Source organism: Mercenaria mercenaria, chromosome 1 (genome assembly GCF_021730395.1).
Source record: "Mercenaria mercenaria strain notata chromosome 1, MADL_Memer_1, whole genome shotgun sequence".
Taxonomy (NCBI): domain Eukaryota; kingdom Metazoa; phylum Mollusca; class Bivalvia; order Venerida; family Veneridae; genus Mercenaria; species Mercenaria mercenaria.
In genome coordinates, this window is record NC_069361.1 from 16358855 (window position 1) to 16380954 (window position 22100).

The 22100-nt window shown below is 35.4% G+C and overlaps 3 protein-coding genes across 3 annotated transcripts; 1 reads left to right on the plus strand and 2 right to left on the minus strand.

Annotated features, from left to right (window-relative positions):
* Positions 1–2020: 2020 nt before the first annotated feature.
* LOC123545767 (3-oxo-5-alpha-steroid 4-dehydrogenase 1-like) lies at positions 2021–7170 on the minus strand. The gene is made up of 5 exons (XM_045332077.2): positions 6799–7170; positions 5277–5443; positions 4785–4886; positions 2758–2908; positions 2021–2306 (listed from the first exon to the last, which is right to left on the minus strand). The coding sequence occupies exons 1-5, from the start codon at positions 7125–7127 to the stop codon at positions 2240–2242; spliced, it is 816 nt and encodes a 271-aa protein (XP_045188012.1). The 5' UTR covers positions 7128–7170; the 3' UTR covers positions 2021–2239.
* On the plus strand, positions 3136–4772 carry LOC123545766 (uncharacterized). The gene is made up of 2 exons (XM_045332076.2): positions 3136–3422; positions 3841–4772. Exons 1-2 carry the CDS (start codon positions 3263–3265, stop codon positions 4737–4739), a joined length of 1059 nt encoding a protein of 352 aa, XP_045188011.2. The 5' UTR covers positions 3136–3262; the 3' UTR covers positions 4740–4772.
* A 3378-nt stretch (positions 7171–10548) lies between the features above and the next one.
* LOC123544892 (actin, cytoplasmic-like) lies at positions 10549–15445 on the minus strand. Its single transcript, XM_045331019.2, has 8 exons — positions 15284–15445; positions 14783–14922; positions 14389–14628; positions 13891–14029; positions 13449–13556; positions 12996–13187; positions 12161–12280; positions 10549–11812 (listed from the first exon to the last, which is right to left on the minus strand). The coding sequence occupies exons 2-8, from the start codon at positions 14915–14917 to the stop codon at positions 11607–11609; spliced, it is 1140 nt and encodes a 379-aa protein (XP_045186954.1). The 5' UTR covers positions 14918–14922; positions 15284–15445; the 3' UTR covers positions 10549–11606.
* Positions 15446–22100: the final 6655 nt, after the last annotated feature.

A 22100-nucleotide genomic window follows, 5' to 3' on the forward strand; every position in this document is an offset into this window, starting at 1 on the left:
GTCGAAACAGCAGGATCTTGGGGTAGATACAGGTCTAGTTTCCAGTTTGGCGGACCCCACTGACTTCAATTGTTGTTGTAGCAGGGTCGGTCTTTTGTACAAACATTTTTAACAAGGTAGTGGAGTTTAAAGACAACAACCCATGAATTAAAGAAGTAGGGTTGCAACATTTTTAATGTTTTGGTGTCACGATTACTTAAGTCGTGACATCAGTACATTTTATTTCTAGGCTCGGCTAAACAAGAAGTTGATTTTGCAGAAATGTGTAGAATTATACAACCCTTTCTCCAAGAATTGTGAAAGTTGGTGTATTTGTAGGTGGTTCCAATACTCCCGCTTTCATAGCCTTGGGTATTGTTTAATCACCCCTTGGATATGGTGCCTGCTTTTTAATTTTGTCTTTTGACTGTTCCTGTGATACGCAGGCTCCATAACCTCAGATCCCCTTCCTAAATTCCAGTTTGTTTAGTTCTGTCCATTGTTTTCTCGTTTGGGGCAAACCCTTTATTTTATCTGCGGACCAAACGCCGCTCTTCGTGGAATTACACGCCTCAACACGTGTATCATTGAATGTTCCATGTTCATCATCGTTTGAATACATCTGCGGATGTCTCTAAATTGCTTTTTGTACTTTTAGCATGTGTAAATGTTGAGTTCTGCTCAACCCGGGGCTAGAGGGCGTGGACGGTAGCATGCATTTCCACTACTATCCATGAACAGGCTCAATCAAACCGAGCCTGCAACATTTTCGTTTTTGTTGTGTTGAGCGACCTGTGGAGTTTCCACTATTTCTATTTTAACATGTAATATCGTGTTAAATTTTGGGGAAAAATAAGATTTTTCTATTCTACTCAATACTTTGAACACAGCTACATAGAAATACTTTTTAAAGCATATCTTCTAGCTTATAGACTGAGTTAAGAATAAGATTCTTATTTGTCAAAACATTATTCTATATATCTGAAAATAGTGTTTATGATTTGTGGAAGTCGACAAAATGGCTCTTCTTAATAAGTAGCATTATTTTTAATACATAACGATTTGTCAAGAAAACATTCACTCAAACATTATATGTACAACAGACTTGTGAACATATAAAATAGTATTGATTAGGTCAAAAATGTGTATTATTTGTTGTTGCCTGCTGCCAACTGTATATTTGTTCTTTAGTTTTCGAAACGCTATAACATACTTTAATCCAAAGACCGACACGCAGAGGTACATCCAAGATGGTATACATGTGTAGCTTTTGAATTCTTAACCTTTCTAGAAAAGCTCTCACTTATATGCCAATCCTACTAGAACAAATCATAATTCTCGTTTAATTATCTATTACGCCTCACAATTTAGCAACTGTACCAAAAAAAAAGGCATATAACGTACTTTAAAACATCATTTGACTTCACTTATATAACGGTTCTTTGATGTTTTCCTATAGTTTTGACAAGAAGTAGAATGATCTACTATTGGTAAACATCCAATGACCGCTTGTAGAGAAGTGCGACTCCATAGACGATATTACTGTAAAAAATGACTTGCCGTCTTAGCGGACTTGCCGTCTTAGCGTATTTTGGATTTTTAAAAAGTTTTTAAAAAATTCTGCTACATTTTTGTCAATTAAGGCCTCCCACAGAGCCGGCATTAAATTCCTGTGAATCGGTAATACGTGCGACACCTCTGATGTGTACAATCATCCGTTTTTCTGTCAAAAAAGGCTCTTGCTTGCCGTCTTACCATGCTCATTTTCTCTAAACAAAACAGTTTTCCCGTTTTCAGGCCAAAACTGTTCATCTGTTGATAAAACCGTTTACTTGTGAGTGAAGTACTCACTTTTTTCCTTAGCCTGCGCTTTATTTGGTCATATTTGATCAAGAAATAAAGAACTTACGCCACTTTGAAGAATCGAATCGACGGAATTTGGCTTGCCGTCTTAGCCATAAAATGACGTCAAAGTCACGTGGTATGGGCACACTGTATCAAATATTTGATAATGTTAAAAAAAAAACATCGACGCAGTACGACGACTTTGTTAAAACATTTTATTGCAAAACAAATCCTAGGTATGAGACTGGCTTGTAAAGAACAACGAAAAACAGAAAAATAATTACAAGTAATTGAGGATCACAAAGCGTGTCAGACTAAAAGAAACTTCAGTGGAGATATTATGTAATATCAGACAGTCCAAGTTCCAACGAGAGATCACAAACATGAATACACAGTATGACAGTTGACTATATGTTCATAAAATAAATGGAATCACAGCTTTACGATCTTTGGGATAATCTTCAAACTTCTGTAGGTAATACCTGCAAGAATAAATGCATGTCTAATTATCTGTATGCGTTTTCTCAAATTACCTTTTAGAAAAAAAAGAGATTCAAGCTTAACTTATACTTACATTTCACCATTTAAAATATGATATTGACATGATTACTTTGAAAGGGATAGTTTAATAAGAAAATCAAATATATTTATAATCATTTTTAAATGGACATTTCAGGCTTTAAAAATTGATTTCATTTCTAATGTACAGGCTGTCAGTCAAGCTGAATATTTCTTTTTATTTCAATATTGTTTCTAGTTTTATATTTGCATTAGAAAGATATTGAGATATTTTTACAATCTGAACCAAAACGCAAGTTTAAAATTGTGTGTAGCTTCCGAATTTATTCAGCACAAATAAACCGTTCGGCTAAGGGAGGTACTAAGAAACTGGCATTTCTAATAAATTTCTCCTAAATATATATCTACACTCACTTATGATGTTGCCATGCACGTGGGCCAATGTTACAGCACGTGAAGAATGAGAACGCTAACGCTGGAATAGACCACGTGGCTACTGCAAATCCCGCCCACTCTAACATTTCACCGAAAAAATTTGCTCCGGAGACGTAGTTAAACATTCCTCCTGAAAAAAAAACCGTTACAATTAGCCCTTTTCAGATAAATGTTATTAAATGGTAACTCCTTAACTTAAAACTTTATCATAACAATACTATTTTGTATTAATCTTGGCAACTTCACCGTATAAAATTGTTTGAACTATTTGTGTACACTGTTCTTATAATATACGTGCACAATTACAATTAAACAAGAAAAGGAGTAAAGCATTAATATTGTTAAACCCAGGAGACGGGGGAGGTGCGAGGCTGTGGGTGCTGCAGTACTAATACCCTAACACAGTTTGTGGACAAACTTGTTTTTCTCCCGTACTATAAAGAGCGTTTGTTTGGACTTTCCAAATTGGAATTAATCTTATCTGATGATAAGAACACCGACATTATACAGAGGATATTTCAGAAATATGGTAGACATAAAACTTTCTGTAGCAGTGTTTCTGTTACAAATATGCTGCTCTTTCGCAGTAGACGATAGTTGGTTCACTGAACTTCAACGACGGATGGACACTTTGGAAAAACAAGGTTTATTTTCATAATTTTGCAAGTTGTATATACATTGTAAATTATGTAACATAAATTTACAATTTTTAAAAATCAAAGTCGGGTCTTGGGATTTGTGTCTGTAAAATAACCTTGCAAAGATGGATCTTTGTTACGAAACAATGCCATTTTCATCATCTAATTAATAAAAATTTCATCATTTAGCTCGATCTGCATTTGCCCTTCATTCACTCGAATTTTGAATTGATTTTTTCTCATGCTATCCATGACTTTTTCATATTTGCTCAGTTAAGTTTGATATTTGCCCAATCTGTTTGATAATATATTTAATATACAATGTACGTATTTTCTAAAAACTTATCTATAAGATCCCCATAAAATATTTGCACCCTAAACGCTGCACAACTTTAACCTAGGAGATGTGACTGTACTGTTTCAGGTGTCGAGCAGAGAGCAATAAATCTCCAACAACAAGAAATGCTTCATGAGCAGGATCGACAACTTGCACATACAAATAATCTGGTTATTGAATTAAAAGAATTTATAGCAGCTCAAACGTTAGAGTTGGAAAAGCAAAGAAACGCGACTGAAAATCTCAACGAACATATGAATAAACTGTCAACACTGGTGGTAGAACGTGACGCGGAGGTTAAAGTCCTTACGGCTGGTATAGCTGATCTGAGAGCTGAACTTGAAGTTACCAAGGTCACAAATGTGAAATTATCTGAAAATGCTTCCAACAAACTAAAACCTGACGTTTCACCATTTGATGAAACACCTAGTGAGATCTTAAAAACCCTGAATAAAGACACACCAGTTCAAAGTAATTCTAAACAGACTACTGTTAAAATTAAAGCTAGTCGAGAAGATACACTAAGTTTCAACAGCAGCTTGATGAATCGTCAGAATCGGTTAGTTTTGAATCAAGAAGGACCATTTGCATTTCATGCAGTCAGTGACAAACACGAAATCCCACACTTACAAATAGACCAGAGCATTCTGTTCGAAACAGTCTTGTTAAACATCGGCGGGGCATACCACTCGAATCACTCCTTGTTTATAGCAGAAACACCAGGCGTGTACTTATTTTCTGTATCAATTTTAAGCTTTGTAAACGACCGCTCAGAATACACGGCTGCGTTAGTGAAGAATGGCGGGAACCTCGCACTGATCTACGGGCACGGCGACAGTGGGCGCCACGACCAGGGCAGTGTCACCGTGGTTACACAATTAAAAGCTGGTGACGAGGTTTGGGTAAAACTTTTGTCGTCGGCTGATGACTCGATATACGGTGGCAGATATACAACCTTCAGCGGTGTGATGTTGTATTATCTGTAAATGACTGTAAGTAAATCTTGAAATAAATTTGAAGACAAACGTTACCTTTCGGTATTTTGTATCCAGTTTCTCCGGGCTTTCTGAGATTCCTTAGAATATGATCAGAATGTATATTGACAGCCATTCCAAACACAAACATCGCTGTCCCTAAAAAGCAGATAAACGTTGAAAAATTAAAAAATATCTTAAGAAATTCTAGTAATAAAGTGCCAAGTTACAAATTTCTACATGCTCTCCGAATCATACGTATGTTTGCATCAGTAACTTCACCTCTTATGTTTTTCTTTAAAGCAGTTTCATGTCTATTTTATATTGCTTCACTCGGCACCAGGACTTATCTCGGTCAGCTAGTCAGCAAAAGCACTGAATAATCAAAGGAAGTGCTCCACGACAACTGACTAAAGACATTAAATCTAAAATGGCGCATCCCTCGTTTCAATGCCATACAGAGTAACTCGTATCGGTTGGTACGAAATCTAAACAATCTGGTAAACTCGCTGAATGTTAAAAATCCCAACAGACAAAAACATACATTACCAAACCAGAGATGAGGCCTGGTCAACCAATCTGGACCGTAATCAGCGTGGTAGAGAAGGGAGGCACTTTGGAGGTATCCGTTAACAAGACAAAACACTAGAGCCATAATGAATGGAACGAATGGTGTCGGCTTCCCCCCTTTTATCAGAAAAGGAAAGATACATGCTCTGAAAATGATATAGTGATATAAGATATAAACATATATATCTGCAAGTAATTTACAAATCATTTTCTTTATAACCAATACATATACTTTTCTGAAACATAAATCATTTAAACAAAGTTAGTTCATGTTTTGTGAAATAAAATCGTTTTAAGTTAAAAGTTGTGGGCGGGTTTTGCAATATGCTGAAATCTCACTCCCAAAGTTGAGGACCATGTCCCATTATTCTAGTCTAATCTATGGGTGCCATTTCAATATTTATTCACTATTTCAATGTTTCCTAAATTCATTTATAGATATAACAAATTCATTTATGGATATCCTTAATTCATTTATGGACATCCCAAATTCATTTTGTAATATCATTACTATAATTACGCATTTATGGATATTAAAAAATTCTATATATATAATTCAATTGTATTTTTAATTTAATCAGTTTTATTCTGTGATATCTTAATTTCAATTTAATGATATCTTTAATTCTACTTTTTGACAAAAAGAATTTAAGATATCGTAAAAAACAGGCTGATTTTGTGGTATCATTAACTCGATTTTAGGATATCGTTGAAATAATTCTGATTATCTTAAATTTTGCATTACTGGTATTCAAAAATAAAGACTATTTTTGGACAATGTAAAATCAATTTATGATATCATTAAATAAAGTCGTACAATATAATACTTTTGTTACATTGTTTATGCACTATTGATAATTGGATATTAATAAACCGCATAAATTTAAGAAATCATAAAATCAAACATATTTTGAGAAATCGTTAAATGATTTATTGATATCATTAAATTATATTGTGATATCCTAAAATGATGTTTGAATATCATTAAATCATATTACGAATACGTGAAACTATTCATATTTAGAGATATTCATTCAATATTCTAGTTTGTTATAAATATCCTTAAATCATTTTATGGTAGATCTAGGGCTATCTTAAATTATCTTAGGATATAGCATTTTGTGATACCATTAAATGCACTCTATTTTAAGGCATTAAAAATGCTTTCAATGACATTATAAAGTGTAGCCTTGTTCTCTTAAAGATCTTCAATTTGATTGAGTTCGTATGTGGTATAAATACTTTTACTTTACCCTGTACTGAGCTATTTATAACGTTGTAAACATTACGAAACAGTTATTTGGCACATAACATGTATGAGAATATGTCTATCTATCTGTCTATCTATCGCTACCGCTGGATACTGCCAACCCCTCTCGCGAGTGAGTTTTGTGTTCCTTGCTAAATCACATAATTTTGTCTGTAGTTATTAAGTTACCACAAAATACACAAAAATATTTGTAAATTTTTATCAATTTATAAAACACATTGTTCGACTTACCTTTGGAAATAATGAATGGAAAACAGCATGAACAGGAACATATTCGGCATCATGTTAAACTTGGGCGCATGTTGATCATATATCAGGAACGCTACTGGGATTGCGAATGATGGTATTTCCTGTATAAACCACGCAAACTTCCCATTAACGAAAATACCCCACCCGCCGCGTGCATACCTTCCGTACGGTGCAGTTATCCCATATAATAGAATGAAAAACACAATAATTGCCATAACAACATATATACTTGAAAAAATATATAATAATGTTAAATCCCTGCTAGAAACCATTTCAATCATGTCTTTGTATAAACTTTCAGTCCACTCCATTTTAATTAACGTACGAGCATGTAATAGTACGATGTGTGCTACAGGTTAGTTCAAAACTATTGATCGCTTTAATACAGCACAGTATAACTTAGCGCATGAGGAGCGTCTAGGGGTATTGAAATTACGGGCCCGAATGAATGATTTTAATCGGCAAGTTAGTTTACTTTAAACATGATTTCTAAAAAGGGGGGGTGGGGAAGAGAGAATGAACCGGTTTTAGGCATAAATAGTAATGTTCTTAATGTTTTTAAGACAGAATCAGTTCTAGATGTATATGATCCAGGATTTCGCTCCTAAATACTCGAGTTGTTAAGCCTTTAAGAAATAAAATGAACTCAACCCTATCATACTGGACACGATTGATTCTGCCTTTGCGACCAGTGTAGATCATAATCAGTCTGCACGTCCATACAATCTGGTCATGATCTGAACTGTTCGCTTTTCAGCCTGTATCTTTTTTGTAAACACCCCTTCTTAACAGTTAATGGTACTGTCGAAATTGAAAGATGGACATGTTCATTAAAGAAATCAAGTTAGAAGGGTAAGGGTTAAGTAGAAGTGGTATTATTGTACAGATAAATGCAAAACTATCGGGATTCCGATGATTTCGTTCGTATCTGATTCGTATGTGGGGAAATTATCAGTTACTTTGTGATATCCAGAAACGCTGCTTAATTTAGGTTACCTGACCGCCGTTACATTACTTAAATACTTGTTAAAATGGCATTAAACCCCCATCATACCTGAAGAAACGTATAAGGATTATACTCCTGTGATATTTTAATTTACTTACTATGGTGGCTGATTTAGGACATTTCGTTATGTCGCGTTTGGGTGCGCCCGGTTTATGTAGCACATTTTGTTGTGTCGTCCTGGCGCGGGTGCCAACATCACAACGAAATTTTGATTTTTTTTTTTGGCGAGAGTTCGTTTTTTGTTGCTATTTTTTTTTACTAAATATTGACTGATTTTAATCAAAATTGAACACAATGTTGAATTATTGCGATCTGATAATAAAACATTTAACTACAATAACATTCGTAGGCAAATCTCTCGTAAGACACATAATCGCTAAACCACTGTATTACATTAGACAGATTTCAGGCTTTGTATCGAGTTATAACTTGAGCATTCTCCTAAATAAATCGGATAACCTCCTAACGGACACTTACGAAATAGATTCCCATGTCCTCTTTATAACCTCTTTTAGCTTTTGATAGGTGTAAGTTTGCTGCAAAATTATTTGATAATGTAGACGGCGTTTGTTTCCACATAGCGGCTAAGATGTTCTCATTTCGTGTCTTTTTTATTTTAGAATTACCCTATTTAACTGTCGTGTTCATTAAATTAACTTCCAATAGTTATCGTTATTATGTTTTATATAAATGAAATGTTTGTTAAATAATGTGTCCAGTTTTCATCAGCTGGTTATTTGAACATTTGCTTTGCAACACTGGCCTCTTTATCGCGTGATAAGTTTATCAGTTTTGTGTTCTAGAGTTTGACGAATGCAGTAGGGCCTCGCGATCGGATGATATTTTTATCACTAAATACACTGATTCTGATTGCATAACAACAATAATTTAAATTGAAATTTTTTGATCCAGTTTACGATGACCGCATTTTCCCATTCGTGTCACTCATTAACTAAGCATAACGGATAATGGAGATCATTCCATTTACTTTCTTTTCTTTTCTGGACACTGGTATGCACTAAAAAGGAAAAAAATATCGATCTTATTAATAAATATAAATCGTGTGAACAAAAATGCATTTAAATGCGACTTCGTTTTATTCTGTATGTACTAAGGTGTCCCTATACATTATTCCTCAGATCTTGTTTCTTTACTTCATTTACTGCATGCGTCGTTTGGTTATTTTAGTGTGCTTGCGGCTCTTGACATTTTTCATACAGATGAGTGGCCTCCGTCGCCGAGTGGTTAACTTTGCTCCCAGTGATGGGTGGGTTCGAAACCTCGACTGGAGTGTAGAAATTTTCTTGCGAGGAAGCTATCTACCTAGCTGCCCGCCTATGCCTGTAACAGTTCATATAAAGAAATATATCGTTTTTCAGTACTGATAATCAAAATACAAGGTTCGCATTAAACAACGTTTTACTTTTACCGCTCATATTTATACGGATATGTCATAGCCGCATGATAGTAGTAGTTAATATTCCATACACTTTGTACTCAAAAAGAGTGCTTCAGAATTTAAATTCAAAACGATAAAGATGCTCGAAAAAAATGACCAGTCAGTATCTGTAATAAATGCACGGATTCCCCAGGAAGCACAGACGGGCCCTATTTCCTGCCAACCACAACTGATTCATATAGAAAACCATGCGATCCTTAAATGGAATAAAGTTAACAAATATAGACACCTGTCTTTAAGATGGAACATACTTGAGTCTATTGACTTTGATTGATTTTACAGGTGTTATCTTCAGGATAAATACAGAGCACTCCCCGACAGTCCCTGTGTGCTTAAAATTACTTTGTTGCTAATGATAATTGAATAGTTGATCCTAAGAAAAACCATTAACGTTTGTCATGATTTTATGAAGGAAAATGATCCAGTATAATGAACGGCTTATGACATGACTTATTCAAACATCCGTATATTCTGCAATGAAAGATATGAAAATAGTGTAAAGAAGTATCTTGTATCTGTCTCACGCGAATAGCAATTCGGCAATCACTCTTTATTTTTCGTATCCAAAGTTTGTTTTTAGTCATACACTTTTTCAGAAACTGTCGCTAATGTCTCAAATGAGTTTCATTGCAGCGGCATTATTTCTTTTTTGAGCGGATGTTGTAACATAGCCATTCAAGAAAATGCTTGTTACTAGGGTGTCAGAGATCAAAGGACTTGAGAAGGTCGGATGACTGACATATGGTCAATTAAGGACCTCTTTGATTCTGTACGAAGGAAGGACTCGAGTCGAATCTCTCTCAGAGTTCCCATAGTGTCATCAGGAGAAAGACGTATTTCTGATAACATCATATCTTAGTTTTTACCTTATATTTTGGACATTTCTGATAAAGGTGACATACTTAATAAATTAAGAAAAACTATATATGAGCCCCACCATAAGAAAACCAACATAGTGCATTTGCGACCAGCCTGCGCATCCGCGCAGTGTGGTCAGGATCCATGCTGTTCGCTTTCAAAGCCTACTGCAATTAGAGAAACCATTAGCAAACAACATGGATCCTGACCACACTGCGCGGATGCACAGGCTGGTCTGGATCCATGCTGGTCGCAAATGCACTAGGTTGGCTTTCTCATTGTGCGGCTCATATATTATACGACACTTCATTACCTCTCACTTACGAACTATAGAGTGTTCAATTTCATGCTCGTTCCTATAATAATCATCTGTAAACTAAACAACTACCCATAAACTCCAAACACAGTCTGTTTTATATAATCATATTTACATACTGTCGTATTTTTATATAATCATATTTACATACATATAATATTATTTCAAAAAGTAAACACATAAATTAACCTTACAATTATGAAGATGGCATCATGACGAAAGTACGTTATAATGAATGAAAAACTATATATATATATATATATATATACATGTACAAAACAATTCAAACATTTTGGATGATTTCCTGTTAATATTTTTCTATACAATATACATTCAAAGGAAAACACAACATTTAACCAAACACTGTACTTTCGGATATTTAGGCCCTGCTTGATATTTGACTTTATTCACCGCCCTAACTGAACTACGAAAAAAAACGCGGAAAAATAGAGATTTTACTAGGGTACAATACTGAAATGAAAGACCTTTATAAGCTTTATAGCTTTCGGATCTGATCACACATTTATCTTCTGTATTGTATAATGTTAACTTGTATATTTCGTAAAAGTTGTTTGAAATAAATAATGTTTAAACTAAACAAGTTAAATGCCGAATATAACACAAACCATTTAGTAAAATTATAAAAAATCCTCCGAAGAGCAAAAATCAGATAACAAAAATATTGCCACAAAATTATTCACAGGAATTTACTTTGTAGAGAAAACAATGAAAAGAAAAAATGAAAAAGGCTGATATTTACACTTATTTGTGTTCAATTACGATTTTCACTGGTGATGATTTTAAAATGTATTTTTCTTTTCCTTGTTGCCTAACCAGTTTTATACCTGCGTGTATGTTAAAAAAATAGGTGTAAATAGTACGTAACCATGTTTAAGTGCACAGTGTATAAACAGTGAAGAAGAAAACGTTTCAAAAATAAAGATAAGCCATAGTCAAGCGGCGCAAATTACCACCACAGCCGTTGGTAACGCCTCACGCCAACCACATTCCTAACAGAATATAGAAAAGTGGAAAATGTCATAAACTGTCGCCTAAATGTGGATGACCACTTTCAGTTTTTACTGTTACCAGCGCTGTACAGTCACAGAATCTTTTATCTTTCCAAATGTTGCTTATAGACGCTCTTAGTTTTAGAAACACTTCCTATGCACAATTGAAGGTCCGCACTCATCATATTCCTGTTTGCTGATCCACATCTGTGAGAAGGTTGACAAGGACGCTAAAATCGAGCCCCCAATCCACACTGAGTACTTCCGTTCGGGTGGTGCAATAACCTTCACCTTCATTGTATTAGGTACAAGGTTGTCCAAATCTTTCTTCATTCTGTCAGCAAGTCCTGATGGGAAACAACAAGAGATAGATAAATACGAAGAAAGACTTGATCTTGACTTCTTTTCTACATTATCGCATTTATACCAATAAATGTATATATTAAAGTAAAATAAACTAAAACGGAATTTTATATTATCGTAAGTTGAAAGAGTCCAAAATGACAACTTTAAAGAGATAAATCCAAAATACATGCTGTAAATTGTTGTCGTAAAACACTGGTGTTTTTGGCTGTCGAATTACAATTAGTAAAAACCTAACATTAAAACGTAAGAAGTTGTCGCATGTCATGCGGTTATAAACTAAATGTTAAAGAAAACAGCAAAAAAGGAACTTAAAACCGTAATGTGTGTACCTGGAAACATGGTGGAGCCACCTGAGAGGACACAGTTTGCATACAGGTCCTTCCTGATGTCAATGTCTGACATCATAACTGAATTGTAGACCAGTTCACTTATACCTGGCTGTTCCAAACCTGAAATACACAACGCAGTCAGTAATATGAAACGCCATTTTATGCTTCGAGTCAGACTTCGGGTCGAAGGTTTGAATCCAGATTAGTTCACGAGTCATGACTATACTTCCATATGCGATATCAATACATGTTTCCCCACAGAGAAAACTTTACAAAGACTAAATTAGTACCAATGTTCGGAAGCTCAGACGTTACAAGTGTGCGTTTTTTTTTACTCGTTCCATCGATGGAGATACTTAACTCGTGGCCAGTCACGATATTAAAAAAAGACCCGCACACCTGTCACCTGTTTTAAAGCTCGTGGCCACGAGACACTTGATATTATCTCATGGCCACAAGATCCAGGATACTTACTTGTTTGAACGAAACAGGTATCTCGTGGTCATGAGATAACTAACTCATACGAAACTTCGGAGATAATATATCTAGTGGCCATGAGATACTAACTCGCAGGAAAGAGATGGTTTCTCCTTATCACAAGTTAAGATTTCGTGACCACGCGACAAAAAGCATACGTGTCACCTCGGAACTTCCGTACCAATGCTTCAGATGGTCCAAAAGAAATAAAACGGATAAACAAGGCTGGCGTTTTATGAGGGGATTCCATCTACAAATAGTCCGGCAATTATGTGTTAATTAAGACACGCATAATGAAACAACGGACTTTCACGCAAAGGACTGAACATCATCTGTTTAAGAATGAAAATTAACATACCCAAGAAAGATGGCTGAAACAAACTCTCCGCACACCGGAACCTTTCGTTACCAATGGTGATAACTTGCCCATCCGGAAGCTCATATGACTTTTCAATCTGTGAAGAGTTGACAGCCGTGTTCATTTCCTGTTCAAAATCTAGAGCTACGTATGCCAGCTTCTCCTTGATGTCCCGGACAATCTCCATTTCAGCTGAAAACAATGGATCTGTTGATATATTTTTGCCTTTTTCAAGTTAAACAATGCAATATGTGCATTACCTTGCTATGTAACGACGGTTTTTATTTTTCTTCCGAAATGAAATAATTTTAGCCGCCATGGCTAGTTCGATTAAATTTTAAACAGCTATAGTCAGTCACAAAGGTTATCATATACATGATACGAAGCTCTGAATTCTAATGAAATTGTACATAATCTTGTTCCTCGTTAGATTTATAAATACAAAGTTTTTACCCGAGTTAGTGAAGTTATAGCCACGTTCATGAAGAATTCTACACATATATTTGGTGAGATCTCTTCCAGCAAGGTCCGCCCGTTTGATAGCATGCGGCAGTGCATAACCTGTAAACAATACATAAACAAAACCTTACTCCACAACACTTTAAAACATTCAGTACACTTATTAACATTAGAACCGACTCGGCTCACTTTATTATTACTACTAGTATATACAAAATGATATATATTTGCATGTGCTCGATTGTTTTTTTTGGTAGTTTTTTTTCCCGAAATATGTCGATATAATGTAAGATCCCGTTTTTTCTGTATACAAATGTAGTAGAGCCTACGAAAGATAAAAATGATTTAAATTGTTAAAACATAATTTTTGTTTTGTATACATAAGAGTCTGGTACAAAAAACAACACGTCATTCTATACGTAAATCAGATACATACCCTCGTAGATAGGTACAACGTGCGATACACCGTCGCCAGAGTCGAATACAACACCTGTGGTTCGCCCGGATGCATAGAGGGATAGTACAGCTTGGATAGATACATAGAATGCCGGAGTGCTGAAGGTCTCGAACATTATCTAAAAGAAAAAAGCTCATTAGTAATATTTGATTAATCGGGACGTCAGCGCGTTCTGACGTATAGCAACGTCATAATGGCGGGTGAAAGGTGGTTGAAAGGTTTACAGATCAATTTTCAACTATTGATGACATTAGCAATTCAAATGATACTTGTACGTTTGTAGGAAATATGAACAACGAAAGTACCAAGAGAAGAATTAAGAGACGACATATAATAAAAATGTGAATAAACGACTCTGGTTTCATAAAGGACCGCGGGCAATTATGGGACCAGGAGTGCCACTATAGCAAGAAGGCATAACTTTCATCGTGACATCCGTGTTAAATTTGTGCAGAAAAAAAAACACATAGAAAATACCTGTGTCATCTTTTCCCTGTTTGCTTTGGGGTTCATTGGAGCCTCTGTTAACAGCACCGGGTGTTCCTCTGGAGCAACACGGAGTTCATTGTAGAACGTATGGTGCCAGATTTTCTCCATATCATCCCAGTTTGTAACGATACCATGTTCAACAGGGTACCGAAGAGATAGAATGCCTCGTTTGGCTTGAGCTTCGTCGCCAACATAGGAATCTTTGCCGCCCATACCGGCCATCACAATCTGTAATAATTCATTTAAACGGTTACTCGGTCAGTCCTCAAATTACACACAACGCTGTCAAAAACGTATAAATGAATCTTATTTTGGCACAGGTTACAGTGTGCATTAGGCATTTTTCTTTACACGAGACGATCAATTCAAAGAAATGACTTACGTCGTATCTAGGTCGTCCTGTAACCGCCGGAAATACGGCTCTGGGAGCATCGTCGCCTGCAAAGCCTGCTTTGCACATGCCGGACCCATTGTCTACCACGACGGCGGCAATTTCGTCTTCAGTGTAACTCGTCATTGTTGCTGAATATAACGCAAGAAATCCGACTTTAAACACACATACATATGTAAATATAAATTGCCCTGGATGTTTAAAATGAAATACTGGATTAAACTGATGAACATGATAAATTAAAACGAAGTTAGAAACAAATTATTACCAATTCATTAAAAGTATTTTAGTTTTTTTTATATCTTTGCTGGATTCTGTATTCAGAATGCAAAAGCAAATTCGATGCATAGACCTTTGTTCGGACAGCAGTTAAATAATTTCTGTATTTATATACAATTGTGTGCACAATATGCGTTTCTTATGCATATGCTTACATAAAATTATGCGTTGTTAAAGTTGAAAAAATATTTTTCAAACAAATTATATACTTACGTTATTAGTGGATAATTCCGCCTTACTTCGATCAGTTTTACTTTATATTTGGTTTTGGTCAGGCAATCCCTCAACGTTCTGTATTTATAGAATTCACACTGGTGCTTTTCCATGAAACTGAACTCTATTTCTACGAAAAATCTACAAATATGGACATGTACTGCTATCACAACCGTATTTCGTATTGTAAATAGTACCCGTAAATTAGTCATGAATATTCATGACTATAAATAATTTATACACATTTATGTAAGGGCAAACAAAATAACTCGGTATCCATTGGATTCATGTGTCGCGATCAGTTTTTTAAGGCAACAATATTTCGGCAAACACCCTTATCCGCCCCTTTTTCTTCTCATCCAACCGTGACTAAAACTGCAGTTTTAAAGAATAATATAAAATGTACATTTTATACTTTTACTAAAACAAATATTTCACTATTACTTTCTTAAATTCTGGCGAGGATCGGGCTGTCAGTAATACATTCTGCCAGGATTTGCAGGACCAGAAATAAATGCATCAGATAGATCAGTTAGTCTGGATAACTTGAAGACTGCTGACAAACCGCTAAACATCTGGACCTTTGACAACGGGTTACGAATTTGACCTACAGTTGATCCGTTTTGTCTGCCCAAATAAGCTCAGCCGTTAAAGCTCAATTTTACTACGTGTGGATCGGCCGTCAACCGTGGTGACTATAGACACGAGTCTGATTCATGTGGTTAAGAATCTAGGATTACTGTCTGTACGAGAGAACTGATATGCTGTTGGAAAAATATATAAAAATGAAATATTTTTATTAAAAAATGTTCCCCCACCCCTCCCCCACTTTTCTATTCTTTATCCGTTTTTGCGCTGCAACATTCAAACATATACGGTGGCAATACGATTTGGCCTAGAACAAATGCATATACTATAGTAGTCTATTATGTGAAAAAACTATTGACCTGAATTCATTTCCTTTTAAGGAAATTATACCTTTTATTCTAAATGTAGTGCTAGTTTGTCCATAAATGGAAATGTAAACATTTTTTTCTATTTATAGACATTACAGACAGCCGTAATATCTAAATCAATACTAATAAACTTTGATAATGTGGCAGTTGACCTCAATACAATTGACACTGTTTATTTTCCAATACAGGTAAATCCAATACTTGCTTTATAATGGATCTATGACGGATTATCTTTGAACACCCCTGGACTTATTGGACTCAACTGCCACGTTATCAAAGCTTATTAGTACCTCAAATGATAGGCCGATATACATTACAATATTTAGACGCAGTAAACTAAAACATACAGCACGATATAACGTTATGTATTATTTTAATACATGTATCATATAGCACCGATAAACTGTAATGATATGCTACTTTGTAAAAATTATTTATAGTATTGTGACCATACAATATTTTGCTAGGCAAATATATTCTTCAATAATGTTCTTCAAAATCAATTAAAGGTATTATTTTCTATTTTTTTCTAAACTATACTAAACACACTTTTCAGGTGTTTAAATCATAGAGCGCGATTTTGTAAAAATAAATGAATAAATAAATAAATAAAAAATAAAATGAAAATAAGATAAAGTGATACCTTAAATTTTGGCTACATTTTAAAATTATATATCTTTAATGGATGAATAAATAAATAAAAAAATAAAAAAATAAAATGAATATAAGACAAAGCGATACCTTAAATTTTGGCGACATTTTAAAATTATATATCTTTAATGGATAAATATCTCCCCGACGATATAATTATGAAAAAGCATACATGTCATAAAAACTTGCCTAGATGAGGAATTCACATATAAATTGGAGGTGGCGGACTCGAATCCTGGTTGTCACTTGTTTACAGATTTTTTCTTGAAAAAAAAATACAAGCAGCTAAACACAATGGAAAGTGCTTTTTAAGAAGTTTTTATAACCAGATGTTGATCCACCCTCATGTGCCTGTCCGAGTCTGAAATTATTCACGAAGGGACACCTGGGGTCTTTCTCAACCATGAAGAACTGGAAAGTCACTAATGACCTATAAATGTGTGGGTGTGATGTTCAACTCAACCAAAAACAAAAAAACAAGAGGGCCATAATGGCCCTATATCGTTATCATTGCACTTAAGGACAAGAAGGTCAAACAAGAGAGCCATGAATGCCCTGTATCGCTCACCTGACCTATTGGCCTAAAGATCATCAAGATTAACATTCTGACCAAGTTTCATTAAGATATAGTCATAAATGTGGCCTCTAGGGTGCTAACTAGTTTTTCCTTTAATCTGACCTAGTGACCTACTTTTTGACCCCACATGATCCAGAATCGAACTTGATCTACATATCATCAAGATTAACATGAAGATACAGTCATAAATGTGGCTTCTAGATTGTTAACAAGCTTTACTTTTGTTTTGACCTGGTGACCAAGTTTTTGACCCCACCTGACCCAGATTAGAACTTAATCTTATGATCATTAGATTAACATTCTGACCAAGTTTCATAAAGATATGGTCATAAATGTGTTCTCTAGAGTGTTCACTAGCTTTTTCTTTTATTTGACCTGGTGACCTAGTTGACCACATATGATCCAGATTCCAACTTGGCCTAAAGACCATCAAGATTAACATTCTGACCATGTTTCATGAAGATACAGTCATAAATTTGACATCTAGATTATCAACAAGCTTAACCTTTGATTTGACCTGGTGACCTAGTTTTTGACCCCACATGACCCAGATTTGAACCTGACCTAGAGGTCATCAAGACAAACATTCTGATCAATTCCCATGAGTTTCAAACTTAAAATTAGGTCTCCAGAGTGTTAACAAGCTTTACCTTTGATTTGACCTGGTGACCTAGCTGATGACCCCACCTGACCCAGATTAAAACCTGACCCAAAGATCTTCAAGATTAACATTCTGATCAAGTTTCATTAAGATATGGTCATAAATGTGGCCTCTAGAAAGTTAACAAGCTTTTCCTTTGATTTGACCTGGTGACCTTGTTTTTGAACCCACCTGACCCAGATTTAAACTTGACCTAAAGATCATCAAGATTAACATTCTGACCAAGTTTCATTAAGATACGGTCATAATGTGGCTTATAGTGTGTTAACTAGCTTTTCTTTTGATTTGACCTGGTGACCTAGTTTTTGACCCTACCTAATCCAGATTTAAACGTGACCTAAAGATCATCAAAATTAACATTCTGACAAAGTTTCAAGATATGGTCATAAATGTGGCCTCTAGAGTGTTAACAAGCTTTTCCTTTGATTTGACCTGGTGACCTAGTTTTTGAAACCACATGACCTAGATTCGAACTTGATCTAAAGATCATCAAGATTGACATTCTGGCAAAGTTTCATGAAGATAAAGTCATAAATGTGGCCTCTAGTGTTAAAAAGCTTTTCCTTAGGTTTAACCTGGTGACCTAGTTTTTGACCCCAGATGACCCAATATCAAACTCTTTCAAGATTCCATTGAGAGTAACATTCTGACCAAGTTTAATTAAGATTAAACCAAAACTGTGACCTCTAGAGTGTTAACAAGCTTTTCCTTTGATTTGACCTGGTGACCTAGTTTTTGACCCGAGATGACCCAATATTGAACTCGTCCAAGATTTTATTAAGGGTAACATTCTGACCAAGTTTCATTAAGATTGGGCTAAAATTGTGACCTCTAGAGTGTTAACAGTCAAATTGTTGACGACGGACGGACGACGACCAATGACGGACACAGGGCGATCACAAAAGCTCGCCTTGAGCACTTTGTGCTCAGGCCCCGTGTTCACAAAGCATTTTTTGGTCTCAGCTGAGTTTGAGTTTGAAATTTTAATATCTATTTTACTAATATTTCAAGGTTAAATTCCAACTGAGACTGGCCATCATTACTGAATAGTCACTTGAAAATTGTTATTAACTTAAAGTTTAGTTTTAATCATGCCATTTAGATATAAATGACAAATAAAGTTTCATTATCAAACTCAGCTGAGACTGAAAACGTTTGTGAACACGGGGCCTGGTGAGCTAAAAATCATAATCAAGATCAATCAAAGGAATTATGAGAAAATATAGTTGAAATTTTCTTAAGTTACTTCAAATAAAATTATTTTCAGATCAGGCCAGTAGTTTCATACAAGAAGTTTTCTGCATAGCCATATGGGAAAATGAGCCCCTTCCCCAGGTGGCCACTTTTTCAATGAATCAAAATTATTTGAAGGAATTTGGTAGAGGGTCGCCCAAGAAACATTTGTGTAAAATTATTTTGAAAACTGACCAGCAGTTTCTGACAAAAAGATTTTCAAAGTTCTATGTGGGCATATAGGGAAAATAAGCAAAACCCCTTAGGGGCCGTTTTTTGCTGAATCAAAATTATTTCAAGGAATATAGTAGAGGGTCACCCAAGGAACACTAGTCTTGTGTAAAATTGTTTTGAAATCAGTTTTCTATATAGCCATAAGTCCAAAGGACAGGAACAATAAAGGGAAGAAATTTAACCAAAAAGAAAAAAAAATTCCTAAAAAGTAAAGATATGTCAAAATACACCTAAAAATTGGAGGTACCATCCATGTTGTACCAGAGAAAAGTGGTCTCGGTTTTTCCCTACGGCCAATAATAAAAAAGTTACTAAATAAGCTATTTATAGTAACATAAAAAAGAACTAATTAAAAAAAAAATTTTTGTAAATGAACAAAACAAAGTTCTGCCAAACAAGAGGGCCATGATGGCCCTATATCGCTCACCTGAGTACCATTGCTTTAACCAAAAACAAAAAGAAAATTTTTTTACAAGGTACAGAAATGTAAAAATACACCTAAAAACTGGAGGTACTATCCATGTTGTACCACAGTTTTTCCCTACGGCAAATAATAAAAAAGTTACTAAAAAAGCTATTTATAGTAACATAAAAGGGAAGTAATAAAAAAAAATATTGTAAGCAAACAAAAGAAGGATCTGCCAAATAAAAACAAGAGCACTGCAATGCAATGCAAATGCAGAGTAATATTCACATAAAACAAAGTCATATGACCTTAGACCCCTAAGTGTGACCTTGATATTGAATTTAGCCATCCGAAACATGCGCTCTGCACATCCTTTCAATGAGTGAACATTTGTGTCAGGTTTCTCTGAAATCCATCAAGGGGTTCAAGAGTTACAGAGTGGAAGGGAAATTGCTAACCAACAGACAGACAGACAGGCAGACGGACACAGCTAGTTTTGACCCCTTCAGGGACCATAACACTGGAACCCATAATGGAATCTTGCCAGTTCCAGAAAGGAATCAAGATCTTATGGTGATACAAGTTGTGTGCAAGTTTGGTAAAAATCAAATCATAAATAAAGCTGCTATTGTGCAAACAAGGTCAAAATAGCTAATTTTGGGCCTTTCAGGGGCCATAATTCTGGAACCCATACTGGAATCTGGCAGGTTCCAAAAAGGAACCAAGATCTTATGGTGATACAAGTTGTGTGCAAGTTTGGTAAAAATCAAATCATAAATAAAGCTGCTATTGTGCAAACAAGGTCAAAATAGCTAATTCTGGCCATTTCAGGGGCCATAACTATGGAACCCATAATGGTATCTGGCCAGTTTCAGAAAGGAACCAAGAGCATATGGTGATACAAGTTGTGTGCAAGTTTGGTAAAAATCAAATCATAAATAAAGCTGCTATTGTGCAGACACGCTCAAAATAGCTAATTTTGGACCTTTCAGGGGCCATAACTCTGGAACCCATAAAAGAATCTGGCCAGTTCCAGAAAGGAACCAAGATCTTATGGTGATACAAGTTGTGTGCAAGTTTGGTAAAAATCAAATCATAAATAAAGCTGCTATTGTGCAGACAAGCACAAAATAGCTAATTTTGGCCCCTTCAGGGGCCATAACTCTGGAACATATAATGGGATCTGGCCAGTTCAAGAAAGGAACTGAGATTTTATGGTGATACAAGTTGTGTGCAAGTTTGGTTAAAATAAAATCATAAATGAAACCACTATCGTGCAGACAAGAAATTGTTGACGGATGCACGGACTGACGACAGACTAAGGGTGATCACAAAAGCTCACCTTGTCACTATGTGACAGGTGAGCTAATAAAAACAAGAGCACTGCAATGCAACGCAAATGCAGAGCAATATACACACAAAACAAAGTCATATGACCTTTGACCCCTATGTGTGACCTTGACCTTGAAGTGAGCCATCCGAAACATGCGCTCTGCATGTCGTTTCGATGAGGTGAACATTTGTGTCAGGTTTCTTTGAAATCCTTCAAGGGGTTCAAGAGTTACAGAGCGGAAGGGAAATTACTAACAAACAGACAGACAGACAGATGGACACTGAAGCGATAACATAATACGTCCCTTCGGGCGTATAAAAAGGAACCAAGATCTTATGGTGATACAAGTTGTGTGCAAGTTTGGTTAAAATCAAATCATATATGAAGCTGCTATTGTGCAGACAAGGTAAATATATATATTTTTGGCTCTTTCAGGGGCCATAACTCTGGAACCCATTAAGGGATCTGGCCAGTTCAAGAAAGGAACCAAGATCTTATGGTGACACAAGTTGTGTGCAATTTTGGTAAAAATCAAATCATAAATGAAACCACTATCGTGCAGACAAGAAATTGTTGATGCACGCATAATAGCAAATTCTGGCCCTTTAAGGGGCAATAACTCTAGAACCCATGATGGGATCTGGCCAGTTTTCGAAAGGAACGGAGATATCATGCCAATACAAGTTTTGTACAAGTTTAATTAAAATTGCTTGCAAAATGTGGTCTCTATATCGTCTTCACAAGAAATTGTGAATGGACGAAGGGA